The 22500-nt window shown below is 36.0% G+C and overlaps 2 protein-coding genes across 11 annotated transcripts in view; one reads left to right on the forward strand and one right to left on the reverse strand.

Annotated features, from left to right (window-relative positions):
* LOC113828334 (lysosomal-associated transmembrane protein 4A) overlaps positions 1 to 9895 on the forward strand; it is an 18981-nt gene extending 9086 nt beyond the window's left edge. For 5 of the 9 annotated variants that reach the window (XM_070144580.1, XM_070144581.1, XM_070144579.1 and 2 more), the window contains exons 2-8: positions 1692 to 1811; positions 2062 to 2238; positions 2383 to 2710; positions 3025 to 3163; positions 3817 to 3973; positions 5860 to 6041; positions 6457 to 9895. In XM_070144580.1, the coding sequence (XP_070000681.1) occupies positions 1692 to 1811; positions 2062 to 2238; positions 2383 to 2710; positions 3025 to 3163; positions 3817 to 3973; positions 5860 to 6041; positions 6457 to 6742 (1389 nt within the window). In that variant the 3' untranslated portion in view covers positions 6743 to 9895. Of the gene's footprint in view, positions 53 to 1187; positions 1275 to 1691; positions 1812 to 2061; positions 2239 to 2382; positions 2711 to 3024; positions 3164 to 3816; positions 3974 to 5859; positions 6042 to 6456 lie in introns of those variants that run through there. The other 4 variants (XM_027381269.2, XM_027381270.2, XM_070144577.1 and 1 more) reach the window with 4 other exon arrangements.
* Positions 9896 to 16402: 6507 nt separating this feature from the next.
* Positions 16403 to 22500, reverse strand: part of CSN5 (COP9 signalosome subunit 5) — a 6977-nt gene continuing 879 nt past the window's right edge. The window contains exons 2-7 of one of the 2 annotated variants that reach the window (XM_027381274.2): positions 20452 to 20635; positions 20136 to 20220; positions 19711 to 19860; positions 19266 to 19460; positions 18639 to 18836; positions 16403 to 17026 (exon numbers count right to left, since the gene is read on the reverse strand). In XM_027381274.2, the coding sequence (XP_027237075.1) occupies positions 16772 to 17026; positions 18639 to 18836; positions 19266 to 19460; positions 19711 to 19860; positions 20136 to 20220; positions 20452 to 20624 (1056 nt within the window). In that variant the 5' untranslated portion in view covers positions 20625 to 20635 and the 3' untranslated portion in view covers positions 16403 to 16771. Of the gene's footprint in view, positions 17027 to 18638; positions 18837 to 19265; positions 19461 to 19710; positions 19861 to 20135; positions 20221 to 20451; positions 20650 to 22500 lie in introns of both variants that reach the window. The other variant, XM_027381275.2, reaches the window with a different exon arrangement.

Here is a 22500-nt window from a genome sequence, read left to right on the forward strand (position 1 = left end):
TCCAATAAGTCCACCTGACTATGTAGAGGAACCTCCTCCACCCCCACCTTACGTACTCGAAATAGTGTTTTACTTTTTATTGAATGACGATTGGGGATAAAAAAAAAAGGACGTTTTAAATCCTAACAAGAAATATAACCTTGTGTGTGGTTATGCTTTAAAGCCTATGTGGGTGTTTCTGCTTGTACTGGTTTCTGTTTTTATTTTGAGCAGACTAAAAATGTATATATTTACTCACACAGGCATGCGCTTGCACACATATACTCACATTCTCACTCTCAGTCTCACTCACTCACTCACTCACTCACTCACTCATTCACTCATTCACTCATTCACTCATTCACTCACTCTCACTCTCACTCTCACTCTCACTCTCACTCTCACTCTCACTCTCACTCTCACTCTCACTCTCACTCTCACTCACTCTCTCTCTCTCTCTCTCTCTCTCTCTCTCTCTCTCTCTCTCTCTCTCTCTCTCTCTCTCTCACTCTCTCTCCCTCTCTCTCTCTCTCTCTCTCTCTCACTCTCACTCTCACTCTCACTCTCACTCTCTCTCTCACTCTCTCTCTCACTCTCTCTCTCTCTCTCTCTCTCTCTCTCTCTCTCCCTCTCTCTCTCCCTCTCTTTTTCTCCCTCTCTCTCTCTCACTCTTTCTCCCTCTCTCTCTCTCTCTTTCTCTCTCTCTCTCTTTCTCTCTCTCTCTCTTTCTCTCTCTCTCTCTCTCTCTATCAATCAATTAAGCATGCGAATGGTTGAAAGTTTGAAGATTATAATATACACAGCTAACATATGTTAATACTAGCTCCATTTAATATTTTGTTTTCATGTTAACCTATTATGTTTATGGAGTGTTTATTGTTTATTTCTGCTTTCCTACTTAGCCTGAAAACCATTGGCTTTTATTTTGTTTTGAATTAAAAGAGGAACTAGACAGTGAGAGTTTAAATAATAAAGGCTGTGAGTGATGAGAATATTTCTTTACTATGAAATAGGTATGACCATCATTTTCACTAGCATATTAGTTTCCTTTTGTCATGGGTGAGTTTCCACTATATTATCATCATCACAGGCTCTTTATCTGATCCATAAGTTATGACGTTGGGTGGAAGGCTGTTATTGTGTCCTTTGTAATCAAACAGTTGGCCCTATGAGTGTGTGGGGTTAGGGGAGCTGATGTGTGATGGTTATAGGTGTGGGTACCAATGACAGGGAGCCAAAAGCCATCCTCCATTTGTACAAATGCTGTGCAGGATAGAGGCTGGTGGATGGTTATGGTATGTATGTAACAGTGTAGGTTTGGTAATAGACAGGAAAATATAAAGCAAACTTATGAGTTAATCAGTTATTGTATATGGTGGTAGTTTCAGAATAATGAAAGGTGTCAGAATGGGGTTATTTAGCAACTTCTTCCAAATCTCATAAAAAGTGTTTTCAAGGCTGAAATTTGTACAAGTCCGAAAACATGAAATATTTGTACTTTCTCAGTTTGAAGCCCCCACCCCCTCTTTCCAAAACCCACTGACTGCCCTTAAAAATTTGTAGGGGTCTATTGACACTATCTGTTAGAGTTTGCATGTCCCCCCCCCCCTCATAATATTAATTGAAATTTAAGTTGACTGGTAATGTGTTTTAACTTAAAGTTATAGAAGTGCTTTTTATTTTGCTAACAAGAACAATTTTTTAATCCTCAGAGTGAAGTGCCCACGGAAGGCAACACTCCCGTTACTTCTGAAGAGAGTGACTCTGCAACAGGCAGCACGGAGCACTCGCGGGAAGGGGCTGGGGTTGGGTGTGAGGCCCAGGAGGGAAGGGTAGGTATATTTAACTAATTATTGGAAGAGGTAATGTTCATTAAGATTATAAAGTTTGCTAGTTTTAAAAAAGCATGTTTTCAAGTTTTGTTTATTCCTAATGATGAGAGGTGAGGAATTTTTGAAAGGTTATATATGTGACAAAATTTTTATAAACAAATTCATCTTTTGCCACAAATGATAATAGAATTGAGCCTGTTCTTTATTTATAAAGTTCAAGAAATCATGTTTGATTCAAATACTCTTCCAGCAGGAGGTGGAGCCTGGCATAGCAACAGTGGCGGGGGGAAGCACCATGCTGGGAGGAGGGCGCCTCTGGGAAGTCCAGGGGCGCCTGGAGGCCCTAAGGAAACGACATGACCAGTGGACATGTTTCCTCTGTTGCCATGTCCGCACAGGAACTATAGTCATTGGTTTCTGGCACATGGTAAGCTTAAGTATTATATCACTAGCCACAATGAATATCTCAGCTTTTTATATGTTTTGGCTTGCTTTTACTTTTAGATGGATATGTTTCCTCTTTGCATTAATCAAATCCTTTACTTATCCCATTTATTTATTCATTTTTTAGTTACTCCACCTCATGGCTTTGTCTCTGATTGCGGTTGTGGTGGTGCACCCTAAAATGCTCAGCCAGTCCGTTGGTCCTCTTAGCGGTCTTGGAGGCAGTGGAGACCAGCTGACTGTCAATCCACACCAGCAAGATGTGCAAGCTGTAAAATGTGGGGCTGAAATGCCATGTATTTTAGCCACACAAGGAGATGACAACTCAAACCAAGGAGGCTTCAACCAAGGAAACTATAACAAGGGGAGCCCCAACCAAGGAAACCCTAACCAAGCATCAAATGACTTTTCTCTCTCCCTTGGGAACTTGCTCACCACACACAGACTCAATACTGGTACGTGGATGAAGTGCTTTTAAGCAAAGTTCCTTTAACTGTATCCAATAATAAGTCAATCACAAAATGTAATTTCTCATCATTGGTATGTGGATGAACTGCTCTAGACCATTTACCTAAATAAAGTCAATAACAAAATGGTATATCAGGTGTTTAGAACTTTGAGTGACTTGTAAGAAGACTACATATACACATTTGTTTTATGCTGCTGTTTATTCTTGTTCTTATTCTTAATGTATTTTCATCCTGATGTTTCTCTTACATTACAACAGTATCATATGAACCTTTAAATGAGTCTGACTCCTCCATTTCAGATGAAGTCAATGTTGCCCTGTTCATCACTCTGTGTACGTTTGTTGTGACTCTTCTTCTTGTGTATGGAGCTTTTAGAGGCCAGCCTTCCCATCTCATGCCATTCTTCTTCCTGCAAGTTTTTGATTTCTGCATATCAAGGTGATTATGAAACTGTTGATTTCTTAGTAAGAAGTCTCGTATTCTTCATTACTTAATCCCCAAAGACAACAGTATTTTGGCCTCTCCTTCCTGCAAGAAGCATCAGATTTTCATTTTTGATGCTTATAGATCTTGCATTCACACAGCAGAAAATGTGTTGGGCTAGTTTATCATGTGTAGAGTTAATGAAGAGTAAAGCATCCAAGAAAAAAAGTAATTGTGGCCATAGAATATTGAAAGAGGAGAGTATTTTTTCTTCTTCTTCTTCTTCTTCTCGTATATGTAGAATAAAAAGAGGAACCATGGACAACAGTAAAACCTATTTGGGTTAAACTGCCAGTTTTAGAGTGGCTATCTTAGATGGAGTCTGCTTGGATCAACGTCAAAAGTACAAATACACTTGATCAAGTTCTGTCACTATAGGGGATAATGAGTAAACATCAGTTAATATCATATATAAAACAGTGAACTGCTATCAAGAGGTTAATAACAAATATCTCCAATTTTTTTTTTTTTCTAGCGTTGCCTATATAATGTAATTCATAATTTTTTATATGTATATTTTATGATGTAAGAGGTTTTAGATATTGTATTATATGCTCTTAACATATTTCTCAGTTGATTTTAGTCTTACTAATGTCTCTCTATTTCAGCATGACAATGATTGGTTACTTGTCATACTTGCCTAACATTCGGCAGAGGATCCGTGAAACACCTGCATTCCCCTTCCAGCAGCAGCTGCTGGCTATGAATACCAAATGTTTAACTTTCTTTGTAATGCTTATTTTCATTACAACACTCATGGCAAAGGTGAGTAGCTCCTTTCTTTCCTGGAGGACTCCTATGTTCGACCTTATTTTAAATAGTTTTGATAGTTTGTGTTGCTATCAATGTTTGTTCTCGCAATTGTAGTTTTTATCTTTGTAGCGTTAGGATAGTGTAGGCTAAATGGTTGTCATATTCCATTCAGTATTTCATTTAGAACAGAGAAAATATTTTATGTGCAGACAATCTTTATCCTAAATTGAAGAAAATCCATCATAAGAAAACTAAAAGAAAATATGATATTGTAATGACATAATACACCAACACAAAAACTGTATTCATAACACTCATACTAAATGTGAAATGCTTACAATATTTAGTGCAATTTGTCTACCAGATCATTTGAAAATATAAGCAATGCACAGTTTCTCTGGTTCATTAATAACAGTTCACCACAGGAAGGTTAATCACAATCAGAGATTCATCACAGGCAGATTGATTAAAGCATCACATCACCAAACCTGGAAGCTCGTCAAGAATTATAACCCTACTTGGCTCATGAAATTATAAGGAACTAATTTACAAAAAATCACCAAATAAAACAAATGTATACATCTATTATCCCTCACAGCAAATTTAGCATCTTTATTTCTCCCTAAGAATATTAAAGAACTTTTAAAATATCACCAGATGCAGCAGAAAACCCTTAACATTATTCATCACACTAGCTCTAATATTTCCTAGTTTATTCAAAATTTATATTCCAGGTTTAAACATCCAGCAGCAAGACACCACACACTATGAAAACTGTTTACAGTCAAGTCCGACGAAATCCCAATTAGAGACCTTTTTTTATACCTTTGTACGAGTCATCAAAGTTATTTAATAATTTTTGAGATGTGTTGTAACAGAAATGTTATACCAAAAAATGAGAGTAATAAAGTAATAATATAAGTGATATAAGCTAGAAAACAAAACAGAACACAAAATGGGGGATGCGGACACCCCCATAGAATACAGGAATCAACTATGAAGTTGTATACTTGGATATACAGTTCATAAAGATCCAGAATTACACCATGTATAGCTATTAATTTGTCAGTGTGAGATGTAGAATATATCACACACACAAAACAATTTAATTGGCTTCAAATGACATAATACAATCTTCTTTCTATGGCCCAGTCATTGAAGTTGCAATTCTGTAGCTCAGTAACTTACCATTCTATTGTGTGTTAAAAATATACTTTATAAATACATTTTAAATAAATAATAGAGGCTTGTATTATAATAGGCATAGACAGAAAAGTCATTGATATGATACATGACAATAGATGTCAAGGTGTTTATATTGACCCATTCATCATGGGGTGATGTACTGTTACTGTAGATTTTTGTGACTTGTTGCACACAGATGGCTACATAAGTTCTCAGTTACCATGGAGTCAGTTATTAATCACGTCGAAATTCCCTTTTTAAAGATTTTCAATATATTTTTTTCTTCTGCTATTAACCCACTAACACCGGTATATTTTGAAGCCAAAAATCAGCGCACGGGGCTGACCAAGAATCTGCCCGTGCGCCGGCCACGACGATCCAACGTCACACTGGTGGGACGCCTGGCAATGTTAATTTTTCCGGGTGTCTCACATGTGGGCCACCTGTCGTAAATGTGTTAATATTGATATTCAAATTACAATTGACATTATGATTATTATGATGTTACCAAAATACCCCCCCCCCCCCCCTGAAGATCAAGGAAAAAGGGGAAACAGGTGAGATTGGAAGGACTTATAATTGACTTAGTGATCAAGCACTTGTGGAGCCATCTATGTGTAAACACAATTAATAAACTAAAAGTGCAGTTTTCATAGTATGTATTTTTGCCCTAGGAAGCCATGGGTTAATTTGTTCGTTTATTTTTATTCCAGGCATACTGCATTAGCATTGTGTGGCGTTGTTACAAGTTCTTGATGCTGAAGGCTCAAGCAGGACGGTCTGTACTGCGATATATGGGAGGAGTATCTGGTCCAGTTGACCAGGAGAGTCAGACATTAGTCATGGGACAAGATTTGCCAGACTACGATACAGCTATGGCTGATCCTCAGTATAGGTATGGAGCTTTAAGGAATGAATTTTGTCTGCTTTTGTGTCTCGTTATCTAAAGCTGCACCGGCCATCATAAAACGTACTTTCCTCCAGTTGACAGTATTTAATATTTTTGCTTGTTTCAAGGGGAGGATTATTCCATTCAATATTTATAAAAGTATAGGTTCAGAGCTAGTAAAATCTTATAACTAAAAGAGCACATTTTTCTTCTTTAATTTAGTGAACTTTGTGAACTGTAGAAGTCTTCATTATTTCTCAATTCTGTTTTCATTTTTTTAAGTATCTGTTCATCTATTCTGGTTTAGATTTTTGTCTCTTCTTAAGGTATAATACTATTCCTTATAAGCGTCTTAATTGATTGATTTTCCTTTTAGCATTGTGTGTATTAAGCTAATGCAAAATGCATTTACCCATTACAGGAAGAAGCTTTCAGGGATGTTCCCTGAACCTCCTCCATCATATGAGATGGCCATGGCGACACTCTTTGCCCAACAAGAGAGTGGCCAGGATCATCTTGATTCTGCTGAAGGTGCTTGTGGAGGAGCACAGGTTCCCACCTCAAGTCAGTCCTTGACGAGCCAAGATCAACCAAGCACTGCTTCTGCCGTAAACCACACTCCTGCCACAAGTCGTTCAACCGTCCCAGTTTCTGTTGTCATTATGCCCTCAGCCAGTGTTGTAAGCAACACACCTGCTGCTGATTAGGTCCAAAATTGAGGTCAACTTTCACATTGGAGACCATTTGGATTGGCTGATCTTTAACAGTACTTGTGCTCTAAAATGGATATATGTTTTTTTTGAATTTCCATAAAGCATGCACAATGAATATAAACATATGATATCCTGAAAGTCCTCTGTCTAGAATCATAAAAGATCAGTTATTTAGGTGATCTAAACATAACTCCTCTAAGCACACACAACATATGCACACACATGTACCTGTCTGAAATGAAAGGTGCAGTTTTTATTGTAGCACAGTAAAGCAGTATCTCTATACTTGAAATCTTTAGCATTCTGTTAGCATTGAGGATCCTCACATACTCCAGTTAACAGATTTATGCTGGAGGCTTCTCAAGTTGTGGTATAGTGTAACACTTGCAGAGCAAGTTCACATGCAATCAGTTTGAAGTACCTTGGAGGTGTGAGTGAGTTAGATACATAAGTTAGATATAACATATATATATATATATATATATATATATATATATATATATATATATATATATATAATCAATACATATATACATATACATACACATATATATACATACAGTATATGCACAAACATTCACACATATTTACATCTGCATCAATAACATAAATATATATATATATATGCTACTGACTATAGAATGACAGAAACCTCATGAAAAACAAGAGAGGTATATATATAAAAAAAAAAAAAATCGATGGATTTTTAAGCTGTTATCTTGCTATTGTAATAAACTTGCTTTGTTTATTTTGGAATTTTACTTTCATATACATTGACATCAATACATTTTCTATATACTTTGCAGTGTCCAATTCACAGAAGTGGGAATGATGGGGTCATAAAAAGGATATGATTTTTATGTAGCCATGGTATTTCTTTTCTGGTAATCAGTTTTACACACTGTAACATAATGGTCGTAAATGGCATGATGTACCTGCCAAATCCACTGTAATTTTAGTTTATTCAGTGTTTACACGTAGGTGTCTTCACAAGTACTTTGTCGCCAAGCAGACAACTGTTTATGCTTCCTATCTCACCTGTTTACCCTTTTTCATGATTCTCAGAAAGATTATTTTTCATCTTTTATTATCGGTAGTATTTTAAGAAAACTATTATATAATAAACACAGTATCAGCAATGATAACAATATTGATATTTATAGCATCAGAAAAACAAAACCATTTTTCTGAGAATTCAAGGAATGGGGAAATCAGGTGCGATCACTCAGGCCAAATATTGACCCCTTGGTGACTTAGAACTCGTGGAGCGATGTGTGTGTAACTAAATTCAGTAAAAACTTCAGAGGACAGTACATTAATCTGTGACCAGTGGGTTAAAGGTCATTGTTTAAAAATCAAGTAATGGCATTAATTACTTTAGAATCAGGTAATCATTTATGAAGCAAGCTTTGGTAACGACTGATTTCCATTGTGTAAAGAAATTGGAAGCCCTTTTATGCACAATATATAAGATAGGTATTCAGCTAGATTTTGGAAGCTTAACTTGTATGCTACAGAACTCCTTCATTGAGGATATCATGCATTATTTTTAGACCTTCACTTTTCATAAAATATCACTGAACTGAAGTGTGAATGCATATCATTTCATGATGAACTGGTACGAAACAGCATCGAGGACTGAAGTGTTTTAAGTGATAATGATTTGTTTCTTATACAGGACTGTAATGTATGTGACTTTTTTTCATCTTGTATTAAATGTGATTTGTATTTGGAAACTATTAAGGTGTCTATTGAATAAATATAGCAAAACTAGAATGAAAGCAATCCATGGTAAATATACAATTACGAAATAACATGGAACTATACCAGAAAATATTTGTAGTATAGTCAGATACAGTCTTTAAATAGTATTTATTTGTTTATTTTTTAACCCAATGGTCGTGGATGGCATGACATGCATACCATATTTGCTGTATTTTAGTCTATCAATTGTGTTTATACGTAGATGACTTTATGAGTACTAAGTCACCAAGGAATCAATTATTAATCTTATGTATCTCCCCTGTTTACCCTTTATTTTGATTGTTGGAGATTCTCTTTCAGTTTTTGTTATTAGTATTTTAATAACAGGATCATAATGTTAATAATAATGATAAGAGAATCGGTTGAAAGATAAGTAAAAAGATCATTTTCCCACAAATTCTGTGATTAAATGGTGAAATGAGGTAAGGCCATTAGTGTACAAATTGACTTGATTGTGACTAAGCATTTCTAGAGCCATCTGTGTACAATAAATTATTATATATAATACATAAAACTGCAGCCAATGGGTTAATCAAGAAGTATGTCAAGATGTGCCAGAAATGGGTAGTATAGAAATATATAAAGATAAAAACTAATGGTAATTGGATTCCCATCACCATATATATTTTTCTCCCAAGAATTGAAAGTTTAAACTAATATGTAGGCATTTTCATGCATATATGCATAAATAACCCACATCCCATGAGATACATGCAAAAGCAAGCATTGAGCCTTTTTCTATATCTGTATAAGCACTGAACAAAAGATTAACAATATATATCTTACTAGAGTATTATGGAAGTGAAATAAAATGTTTGGTTTTTCTTGGTGTTTCTAAGTTTGAAGGAAAGAGTGTGCCTGCTGTTCTGTTAATGTGGTTATTAAATTATGTTTAGAATAAATATATATTTCCTCCTCCTTGACAGTTATCAGTACTGGCTCTCAGTCACTTACCAGATGTTATGTAGTTAGATTATCTGTTAATCATGAACAGAGGCAATATGAACATTTTGTAATTAAGTTCATTTGTAATTATTGTGATGAAATAAAATATTAGAGGATTTAATCATTATGACATCACCTCTCTTTTTGCTTATTCATTTATCAAAGACTTTGTTAAAAGGAATGAATAAGCTGTTGAAACTTGTCTTCAGTGCCACATTTGCTTTCATCTAATTTTGAGGATTACCAGAGTACATGATAAGGCATTTATAAAAACTGAGGCTTCACATTACTTCAGTTTCTACAGAATATTGGTGCATACACAAAGTTTTGAAGAGTTTCTAATTATGTACTTTTTGTTTTAAATCATTATTAGTTTGTTGAAGACAGATTAGGATGGAATGCCACAGTCTGTATATTAATAAACTGCTTAAAGGAAAACTAGCTTTTATATATTCCTAAGAATCAGCAATTAATGGCTGATAGTTATAAAAAAAAAAAAAAAATGTGTTTGACATCAAAAGTTATATAGTACTATAGGACAGTATAGTAGCAAAAAGGGTAAAGAGAGGGTTAATGAGCTAAAAATTAGATGTGCTACATAGGTGAATAAATGAGAAGTCAGGGATTAGCCGAAGGGGAAAGAGGGGTTAAGGGTAATTAGCTCAAATGGAAGACACAGGAATATGAGAACCGAAGCTGTGAATATTGCAATTTAGAATAGCTATTATGAAACAACAAGTGATGTGGGTAAAAAAATGTGTAGGAGTAGGAAGGGAAGAATTGGGGAATGAGAAATGGATCACAGCAAGTATCAGGAGGGGGAGAGTCTAGGAAAGGACACTGTTGTGACAAAAGGGAATCACACGTGTATCCAGCAGGGAAAGGAAGGGATAACTGGGAATGAAGAGGATGGGGGGTTGATAGAGATGTAGCAGTGGGGGGTGATGGGGTGTGTTGGGAAGGAGCGGTAGCAATGGGTGGAGGGGGAACATGATAAATGTTAGCAGTCACTTCGAGTGTAAAGGGAATGGAAGATTGAGAGAGTAAATGAGGAATAGGCTTTTTTGTCATGATTAGGATGTCTTAAATGTCCTTGAGTTTCTGAGAGGGAGTTGGTCGGGGATGTCTGAGAAATGAATGTCTGCATATGAGAAGAACAGAAGGAAGGATAGACGTCTAAGGAGCAGAGGAAGAGGTAGGTCTAGGAGAAGATTGGGTATATCGTTTAGATTGTCTGAATCTTTGGATAGAGTGAGGAGGAGGGGTAGGTACAAAGGAAGTAGTTAGAGTGTGTAAATTTAGAATGGAAAAGAAAACAACTAGGAGAGGGAGGTGGTAGAAGTGTGAACATAAGGAGTAGGAGGAAGAGATACTAGGGGAGAGGTAGAAATATCTTTGGAAGAAGGGGGAGGGGTAGAGCAAAGGAGAGTACTGAAGGAGGGAGCAAAGAAAGACTTCATTGGTGTGCTTCCTTCCTGGCTTCGTTGTAAAGTTTGAATATGATGAGTGCTACCTCAGATAAACTTGCAGGTGGGGCAGCTCCTATAAATGCATTATGGGAGCTGCCACAATTGGTACCTTTGCATGATTTTGCAGGGAAGTTTGAATGAACTAGAGTGACTGCTTGGCAGGGTGGCCAAAACACCCACCTTTCTCACATTGATTGGGGAGGGGTCAGTATGGTCAAATAGGTCTGGCTAAAGTAGATAATGCATAAGCCTTAGAGATGTAACTGTGGCAAAACATGAATGATCAGAACTGCGAAAGGAAAATTTGCCATCTTGTTTTTGCATTGTTGGAAGAGGACTGTATTGTTGGAGTAAGGAGCTGTAGGGAGAATAAATAAAAAAAAAACATCCCAATTAGCTAGGCTAAAAAGTATACTTAAGAAGATTTGTAAAGGTTGAAATAGGTAACGGACAAGCATGGGAGGAAGGGGTGTAGTGTTGAATGAGGTAGTAATGTGGATAGGTGGACATCAAGGATGGAGTTGTAAGAAGGGAAGGGGGTTAAAAATGAAGTTCACTGTGGAGGATGAGATGGCATGGAGGATGTTGGTAGAGAGGAAGTAATGTTTTCTGTAGGTTGGGTAATGGCCTGAGTGGGTGATGGAACTGACTGAGCTGACAACAGGTTTAGAGAAGAGGGTAGCATTAGCAGTGTTCAGAATCGTGTTCAAAGGAGTGAAGGGATGGGGAATCAGGAAAGTTAAAGTCGGTGGGGCTAGTAGATAGAGGGGCTAGCCACAATGCTCCTTATACCGGTAAGCCTGGAGTATGTGGGGTTCACCCTAAGGGCTTGATAACTAAACGGGAATACCATGTCCATGGCTCCCTAAGGCCGTTCAGGATTGATCTAAAGCCAGCCTTTCATCCTTTGAACGGGGCTCTCATGTCTTAAGAAGTAGACGAAAGGTTTAATGGTTGGAACAAATAAATGTGCTAGACATCCAAGGTCATATAGCCCTAAAGTATTGCTACAAAAATGGTAAAAATGAGTTAACAATTAGGATAAAATGTGCTAGATGTCGAAGGTCATAGAATATAATAGGATAGTATGGTAATGAAAAGGGTAAAGAAGGGGTGCTAATGAAGTAAATCATAGATTTGTAAAGGAAAGGGTTAAGAGCATAAGGCGATAAGATGAAATGGCTTGTATATGTGGCTGGGGAAGCAATAGGGACATTGTTCAAGGAAAGCGGGCAAAAGAGCTATTATGAAAGTCAATGGGTGATACGGGTCCAGATGGCTGTTGGGGAAATAGCAGGAGAAGAATCCGGGGAAAGAGATAAGGCGTCAGGAGAAGATGGCAAAGTATCGGGAAAAGTGTTGGGGGTGGGGGATCTGGAGAAGGACACTGTTGCGACAGAAGGAATTCCCGTCAGTATCCGTCAGTATCTAGGTGGGAGAGGTAAGGGTAATGGGGAACGAAGAGTGAATGCTGCACATGGAGTGTGTTGGGAGAGTAGAGGAGAGGGGTAGGGGGGAATTTGAGGGGAGGAGGATGGTTATCGGCAAATACCCTGAACGTAGAGTGAATAGGAATAAAGGGATTGGACAGAGAGAATGAAGATAGAGCGAGAAAGGGAGACAGAGAGAGAAAGAGAGAGAGAGGAGATAGAGAGAGATAAGAGAGAGACTGGGGGATAGAGTGAGACAGAGAGAGAAAGGGAGAGAGGAGGATAGAGAGAGATAGAGTGAGACAGAGAGAGATAGAGAAAGAGAGAGATAAAGGGAGAGAGAGAGAGAGAGAGAGAGAGAGAGAGAGAGAGAGAGAGAGAGAGAGAGAGAGAGAGAGAGAGAGAGAGAGAGAGAGAGAGAGAGATAGGAGAGAAAGAGAGATATAGGAGAGAAAGAGAGAGATAGGAGAGAAAGAGAGAGATAGGAGAGAAAGAGAGAGATAGGAGAGAAAGAGAGATATAGGAGAGAAAGAGAGAGATAGGAGAGAAAGAGAGAGATAGGAGAGAAAGAGAGAGAGGGAGAGAGAGAGAAAGACAGAGAGAGAGGAAGAGAGAGGGAGAGAAATTGAGAGAGAAAGACAGAGAGATAGAGATAGGGAAAGGGAGATAGAGAGAGAAAGAGAGAGAGAGGGATAGAGAGAGAATGATTGAGAGAGTAGAGAGAGAGAAGAGAATGAGACAAAGAGAAGAGAATGAGAGAGTGAGAGATAGAGGGAGAGAGAGTGAGAGATAGAGGGAGAGAGAGTGAGAGATAGAGGGAGAGAGAGTGAGAGATAGAGGGAGAGAGAGTGAGAGATAGAGGGAGAGAGAGTGAGAGATAGAGGGAGAGAGAGTGAGAGATAGAGGGAGAGAAAGAGAGAGATAGAGAGAGATAGAGGGAGAGAAAGAGAGAGCTAAAGGGAGAGAAAGAGAGAGATAGAGGGAGAGAAAGAGAGAGATAGAGGGAGAGAAAGAGAGAGATAGAGGGAGAGAAAGAGAGAGATAGAGGGAGAGAAAGAGAGAGATAGAGGGAGAGAAAGAGAGAGATAGAGGGAGAGAAAGAGAGAGATACATGGAGAGAAAGAGAGAGATAGAGGAAGAGAGAGAGAGGCATAGAGAGAGAGAGAGAGAGAGAAAGACAGAGAGAGAGGAAGAGAGAGGGAGAGAAATTGAGAGAGAAAGACAGAGAGAGAGAGATAGGGAAAGGGAGATAGAGAGAGAAAGAGAGAGAGAGAATGATTGAGAGAGCAGAGAGAGAGAAGAGAATGAGACAAAGAGAAGAGAATGAGAGAGAGAGAGAGAGAGAGAGAGAGAGAGAGAGAGAGAGAGAGAGAGAGAGAGAGAGAGAGAGAGAGAGAGAGAGAGAGAGAGAGAGAGAGAGAATGATTGAGAGAGAGAGAGAAGGGAGAGAGGAGAGAAGAGAGAGAGATAGAGAAAGAGAGCGAGGAGATAGAGAGAGATAGAGAGAGAGGCGATAGAGATAGAGAAAGAGAGAGAAAGAGAGAGAGGGGGGGATAGAGAGAGACAGAGATAGAGGGAGAGAAAGAGAGAGAGAGAGAGGAAGAGAGAGAGAGAGAGAGAAAGGGAGATAGAGAGAGATAGAGAGAAAGACAGAGAGAGAGAGGAAGCGAGTGAGAGAGACGGAAAGGGAGAAAGAGAGAGAAAGAGAGATAGAGAGAAAGACAGAGAGAGGAAGAGAGAGAGAGAGACGGAAAGGGAGATAGAGAGAGAAAGGGATATATATAGAGAGACAGATAGAGATAGAGAGAGACAAAGAGAGAGAGGGGGGCAGAGAGAGATAGAGAGACAAAGAGAGATAGAGGGAGAGAAAGAGATAGAGGGAGAGAATATGATAGAGGGAGAGAAAGAGAGATAGAAGGAGAGAAAGAGAGATAGAAGGAGAGAAAGGGAGAGATAGAGGGAGAGAAAGAGAGATAGAGAGAAAGAAAGGGAGAAATAAAGAGAGATAGAAAGAGATAGGGAGAGAAAGAGAGATAGAGAGAGAAAGATGCCTGAAGGTGAAGTGGCAAAGAAGCATAGACAGAGGCACCTGTGGAAGTGGCTAACGTTTACCAAGGGTCTAACGAAGGGGGTGTTCCAAGAAGATAATGTGTTGGCATCAAGCCTAAGGGACGAGCACAGTGAAAAATTCAAACTAACAGAAGAAGAGGCAATTATGATGATTTTACCAGACTACGACACCGTCTTCGTGTCAACCAACACTGAAGATTCCCTAGAGAAACTGAATGACATTTTGGAAACTCGATAAGACAACGAGAAACTTGAGAAGATCTTCACCATAATTAAGAGAAGAAATGAAGACAGTGATGAAGGTCGTAGTTCTAAATGCTGACTCGACGCAGAAAAGGACTATGATGGGGAAGAATCTGATGATGAAAGAGAAACATAAGTCTTTATACACTTTGATAAATAAACCAATATTTGTTTAACATGTTTTTTTTTTAACATTTGATAATATTGTGTTACATCAGGGCGAAGACCTAAGGGCGCAAGGCGCTTGTGAGTGAAGCGAGCAAGCGCCGTAGGCCATGCAAGCCAGGTGTTTGTATTGAAAAAAAAAAAAAAAAAAAAAAAAAAAGGTATTTTGGGGACAACTCTTTCAGGGTATGTAGGGAATGAAAATGTCACCCTTTCAAAATTGATTAGATAAAAAATATGCATATAAATATAAACGCATAAAAAAAAAAAAAATCAAAATGACCAAATATTTAAAAATAATATAAATGTTCAAAATGGTCAAAAATGTTTATATATATATATATATATATATATATATATATATATATATATATATATATATATATATATATATATATATATATATATATATATATATATATATATATATATATATATATATATATATATATATATATATATATATATATATATATATATATATATATGTATATATATATATATATATATATATATATATATATATATATATATATATATATATATATATATATATATATATATATATATATATATATATATATATATATATATATATATATATATATATATATATATATATATATATGTATATATATATATATATATATATATATATATATATATATATATATATATATATATATACATATATATATATGTATATATATATATATATATATATATATATATATATATATATATATATATATATATATATATATATATACACACACACATATATATGTAAATGTTCAAAATGTAAAAAAAAAAAGGAAAAATTATCAAAATTACAGTATTTTGGGGACAAACATTTGAAATGTTCACACTAAGAGAAGAGGCAGTTAAAATGATTTTACCACACTACGACACCAACTTCGTGTCAACCAACACAGAAGGTTCACTGGAGGAACTGAATGATAATATTTTGGAAACTTGAAAAGATCTTCACCATAATTGAGTAATGGAGACAGCAATGAAGGTCATAGAATCTAAATGCCGACTCGACGCTGAAAAGGACTATGATGGAGAATAATTTGATGATAGAGACCCGTCTTCTTTTATTGAAGAGTTGATAATATTGTGTTACACAAGGGAGAAGACCTAAGGGTGAGAATCGTCTGCGAGTGAAGCGAGTAAGCGACGCAGGCCAAGCAACCTGGCATAGCCAGGTCCGGCGCTGCCGGTGCTTGTGCTAGTAAAAATATATGGAATACTTTGTATCAATCAATCAGCTATTTTACATAATCCATATAGAACATGTAATGGTTCATTCTGGAAAGCAAAGACTGGTGGAACTAGGAAGTGTATCATTCTTTCCTTGCACATTCATTACTGTGATCTGTATTCCTCTCAGCAACTAAAATTCTGGTAAGATTAATTTGAGACAGTAACCATTATTGTTCTTTACAAGTATTATTTGTGTGGTGTACTGTCTGCAGTTCGTTCACATATATGGTTATACAGAGTATACCATGCTCTTCAATCTCAGTTAAAACAAAATACAGGAGCTTAATAAAAATTCCATATTACTACTTAGATAGTTTATGTATCAGTACATCTATCATCCAACATAAAATGACAGACAGAAGGGAAAGGGTACAATGCAGTCAATATTCTTTCTCAATTTAAGATGTCACTGGAGTTCCTAATGCAAGACAATAATAAATAATAATAATAATAATAATAATAATAATAATAATAATGATAATAATAACAATAATGATGATGATAATAATAATAATAATAATAATAATAATAAAAAGGATAAATTACAATTTCAGTTCAAAAAAGGTAAATATATATCACGAGCTATCAGAGTCGAAGAGGAAAAAAACAATGCTTCGAGTGCGCTTTTCATTCGTAGGAAGTAATGTTCTTCTGAATGCAAAAGCATCTCAGGCAGGTTCTTGGCCCTTCTGCTGAGCCTGAGGTATTTGGTTGAAGAGACGATCTTTCACCACCTGAGCCATCAGACCATGCAGGGCTTCCATTGTGGTCTTGCACGAATCTCTTGTTACACGGCTCAATTTATCTTCAGTTTTCTTTTCTTGTGGGTCTAAACCAAACAGACCAGCCCGACCAAGAGCAGTTTCTGAATTTTCTAATTTGTCGCTGAGGTCAAAGATCTGACGAGTCATATACTCTGCATTCTGGAATGAAAAATAATTTTAATATACTAATAGGATTTACTGACATACAAGTTTCATAGCTTTCATGGTAATTTTATCAACCCCCCACAGAACAGTGTCATAAGGATTTCGCAATGTTAATCCATCATTAACAGGTATGGCTATAGCCTTCATGACGTACTGATGCGTATACGCATCATGACTCGCTCTAGTGAACGAGAAGGTTAACTGGCTGTGCTGCTGCCAGAAAGACTCGACTATTGCATAATGATTATGTGACAGAAAATTCTGGCCCAATTATGATAGGATCAAATCTCATACTTCATACAACTAATGACATTACACGGATAATAATGTTCATATGACATTGATATCAAAGTTACAAAGATATATATGCATAAAGATTTCAAGAATTAGTAAACAATGTTGATAATTTTCAGGCAAATTGAATTTTCTTTGTAGTTTTCTATGAAATTCATTTTAAAGTTAGGTGATTTATTTCTTCTCCTTTTATCTTGTAATATGAGAAAGGAGACATTTTGTTCCAATGGAAGATATACCGAAGAAAATGCAAAATATTAACCTTTTGAATTTGATGAAACCTCTATGGCCTACAAATAATTTACAATAATTTTTATAATATCATAACTAAACTAAATACTCTGCATTTAACTTCTGCAATGAGTACATATTAAATGGCTTGCTGGACATTTTCATGGATTTGTATTTATCTGCACAAATCTGTAAAAAGTACAAGGTAGATGTGAACAATGTATTCAGTACACAATACTGTGCTCTCATATGACAGGCCTTCAACTGGTGTTTCCGGTTTCTCGTTATGTCAATAAGGTAGATACCAGTAGAGTTCTAGGATTCCTAAGGGACCTCCTACCTTAAGCTGAAGTAACAGTATTTGTGCTATCATCAACATAATGGTAATATAGTCATCATTACTTTTTCCTGTCACAATTTCACCCCTTCATGTAAACAGCAATGTGGAAACTAGAATTTGTGGGTGTATTATATTATATTAAAGCTTTTCTAACAGTGACACTATGATGACTAACTTCCTGTGATACAAGCATTCATATACAGTTTTATAAAATTAGCTTTTATATTCCACTATTGTGGAACTGTATATACATAGGCCACTGGCGAAAGTACATGCACAGTCCACTGTAGTTTGTATTGTCAATTTTGTTCACAAATACATAACTACACATCCACCTAGTCATTCAGGAGTCAATTACTGGGTGTGCATGACTTTATCTGCTTTCCCCAATCCTTAACTTTTAAAGAAAATTTTATTTCAAATACTATTATCATTGTCATCAACTTATCATTATCATCATTGACATTATTATCATCATGACATTATGAATCCAAAAGAAATTAGCTGAGGCCTTGATGATGGGAATATGCCATCATGGAAAAATTTGAGGGAAATGTGGTGTCACAGAAAATTTGGCTGAAGGCGAGTGTGATGGGAATTACTTGCTCTTAGAAGGAAGATTAGATTTAGTAAGCATTTGGGCACGCACACACGCACATAAAATCCTAATAATAAATCAAAGTAATGTTCAAAAGTATTCTAAGACGTAGTTCAAACCTACAAAACACTGGTCTTACTTACTGTAATAAGTGATGACGAGCTGAGAGTGTTGACCCAGTACTTGTTCCAGAGGGAATCTAACAGCTTCTTGTCGAGAGATGACTTGAAGTATGATATGTCTAGAGAATAGTACTGCTTACAATGAACACCAAAATCTTCAATTTTGTTTAGAGGAATAGTTTGGTACTCAGATGGTCCCTCATCTGGTGGCTTGTATCCCTGGAAGTATAATAGTTTAGGGATTAGTCTGAATGTGTTAAATCACTTGTGTTACTTACTTAAATATTTACTATTTTAATCCTACACTATACTGCATCCACTCACAGGAAAGAAGAAAATGGTTAACTCACTTGGACTCAGGAGTACTCTGATTTACCAAGTCTCTTTTGTAAGAAAATAATAAAAGTGGTGTTCACATGTGTTTAGTATTTTAACACTTACATTTTGCATTCTTATTTCATTTTTGATTGAAATTTGCTGGTCAACACCCCTTTATTCTTAATGAAAGCAACTTGTGAATTGGAATACAACAGAATATAAATGCCTATCAGTTTTTTCTTTCCTAAGACTGAAACTACAGATTTGAATAATTCATAATAAACAATATGCTTATCATACTAATAAAACATAACAGTAAAATCAGCTTACCTTTGGATAGGTCCTAAAGGCCCCGATGTTCACTTTGCCTGAACTAATTGTACGGATTGGGTCAATCACAATGGCGACAAAGGGCTCCTGATAGTTTTGGTTCAACATCTGTGTAGACACATCAATTCCAGACAGCCAGCAACCGTACCCTGGATGGCTGTGGTACCAACCAATTACATTTTCCTGGCGACCAACCTAAAGCAGGAAAAATTTACTGGATTAATCACTCATATAAGTTTTCTACTTTTTTGCAAATAATAATTTGTATTACATTCTGTCAGTAGGAAAGAGAGAGGAAAAGTGGCAAAACCTGAATTTAACAAATTCCAGAGTTAACCAAAAATTTTCTTTTCTAAGGAGAGCTTAATTTTTTTTTCTGCAAAATCTCAATTAAACCCCTGTACAAAGAAAACAACTATGTAGGTTTTAAGACACAACAACCTACCTGTTTAGCTGCTTCAACATAGGCAGTCATATACTCATAAGCCTGAGCCTGAGCATTAACTCTTGTCTCTGTTCCCTCGACTGGAAGTGCGAAGGAATCCATAACGATCATCATTGATCCGTCAACTTTACCCAGCATAAGACCCATCACCTGTTATGGATAAAAATAATTTAATGTATACCTATGTCGAAACATGAAAATAACATTTTGCAGCTGATAACCACATGCTTTCCTTTATGCCTTTGGACATACTGTAATCAGACCTATATATTAACTGAACTTTTTAATAGTCATACAACTTTGAATTTAAATTTCTTCCTTTTACTATATGTAATTTCTTATCTATTTTGTACATTCACACAATTCTCAAAATATCCTCACTCACTGTCCTTCCACACAGAATCATATCACCATGTAAAACAGACCTCAAGTGTGCCTCCAGACCGGGCGTGCATCACCATCTTCAAGAGTGCTAAAGCTGAGATCTTGATCTGTTTGAAGAAGTGTGGGCTGGAAAAAATATATATAAATTAAGTATCACTTGCTTGAAAAGTCTGCATTGTTTTAAATAATCCCATGTTCATTTATTTTCTCATTTCATATATCACCTCTAAATGGTAAATCAAAACATAAATAACACTCACTTAGGCAAAAGAAATGGTTAAAACAAATTTCAAGTACTGTTACATCGCCATTATTCACCTTATCAAAGGAACTCTACAGACTGTTCTATATACATACTCTTTTTCCCAAGGTTTGGCCTGAAGGATATCCTGCTGCTGTTTGCGATCATACTGATATATTTCATCTGCAGCGTTGTAGTACTCCATGTTATTAGCCATCTCCCACATGCGCTGAGCAATCTGGGATTGGTTCATTTTGCTACTTCCTTCACCAGTGCTGGAGGAGGCCATGATGTCACGTTCTGAAAGTTCTGCGCTGTTATAGATTGAGTGAAATGAAGATGAAGAGATGAAGTTGAAGCCCAAACGAGGTACAAAAGGAAAATGGGAAGGATGAAGATCAAGAGAATATGGAGGGTGATACCTCTTATTTCTTTTTACTTGTTATATATTTAAAAAGCTTATTTTCAGTTTCCTGAGCAAGTGTATCTTTACTTTACGATAAGTGTTAAATCAAGTGATTTGATTTGCCATTTTTCTAAAAGTGAAAGGAAATGGTCATTCAGATTAATACTAATCAAAGGCTAGATTAATTCTAATCAAAGAGATTCTGTATACTATTGGTTTCTCATACGTCTTAAAAAGTTGTAAAGATTCCTTTACATTGCTTCATGAAAGTAGTGAAAATATACATGAAAAAAGCCTAAATACCAGTAGACCTATTTGCTACGGAAAAAAGTAAGGCACAATACCATGCTCACAGAGTAAAATTATACAATTAAGTTATCAAAAAATATATAATTCTTGTGTACGAATGTTACTGTATATATGTTTGGATACATAGCATCATATTCACATGAATATGAAATAAAGACCTATAGAATCAAATTTTGGTGAAAAAAGAATACTGGTAACCACAAATGAATTAAACCACCAGTTCTCAACCTGTAGACCATGGACTCCTGATGCAACCAAAAGGGTGCCCTCTGGCATTGTTTCATTTTTGTCAATAACTCCAAGTATAATATATAAATCCTGCTTTTGTATGGCATGCAAGTATTTTCCAAAAAACAACCTTACATCCCTTTCCCTTGTATGCCTCCAACAATATCATGCTTCACACATTCATAGTTCTTTTTTTTTTTTTTTTTTTTAGTTAGTTAATAACTATATATATAGATCCACTTGCTTTATTGCTTTGCTACTTTCTCTTACTTTTTCTTTTATATGGTAGTTGCAATCTTTTCAACTTTATTGCTCCAATGCTCAGTAATTATGCAATAAACTTGCCAGAGACATACATTTTCTGGTGTAAATAAACAAGAAAATAAGAACTAGTGCTGGTGAAAGGCTATATTGTTTATGTAAGGTATGATGAAGCAATATAGCAAAAAGGCCTTCAGCATATTCTTATGATTTCTTGTTCTTCCTTTCCCTTCACTGAAATAAATCATACATATCTTTCCTTCCTTCCTTGTAAAAAAAGGTCTAATAAATAATCTATTGCATTATATTGTCTAGCATGACATACTGCTTGCACATCCCCATAACAAGTTTATATGGTAACATCAAATATTCATATATACTTTTTACAGCTTCCAACAATAATCAACAGTCTTAATTAGTCAATAGATGGACCTTCAAAATCGAATTTATTGATAAATATTCATCAATTTCAATTAGTATTCTCTGGTAATAATCTTAATCTTACTGCTAATTTAGGTAGAAAAAAATAATCTGAAGACCGAACTTATCACAAAATGAAATATGCAATGTTAGTTTAATCGAAAGGCTCTGGGAAAATGTTGTAATCACTCTAATATTGTTTTATGAAATCTTTCTGCACATAGATAGCTCTACATTTGCTTAGCCAAAAAGGAGTCAATTCGTAGACCTTGTGACTTCACTTTATGTCACCTTTCCTGAAGTTTGCAGGATTTTTTAAAAACGATGCTATCAATATTAATACGGTTATTTTTATTATCGACATCATAATTGGTAATGTTATTGACATTGCTAACAGCAATATTTGATACCAGAGAGTATTTTTGAAAATTCAGGAAAAGGGTAAACAGGTGAGAATGGTAGTACTTGTAACTGGCACATTTGTGATTTAGTACTTGTGGAGCCATCTATGTATGAAGACAATTACTAAATGAAACACAGT

Source organism: Penaeus vannamei, chromosome 32 (genome assembly GCF_042767895.1).
Source record: "Penaeus vannamei isolate JL-2024 chromosome 32, ASM4276789v1, whole genome shotgun sequence".
In the NCBI taxonomy this organism is placed as follows: domain Eukaryota; kingdom Metazoa; phylum Arthropoda; class Malacostraca; order Decapoda; family Penaeidae; genus Penaeus; species Penaeus vannamei.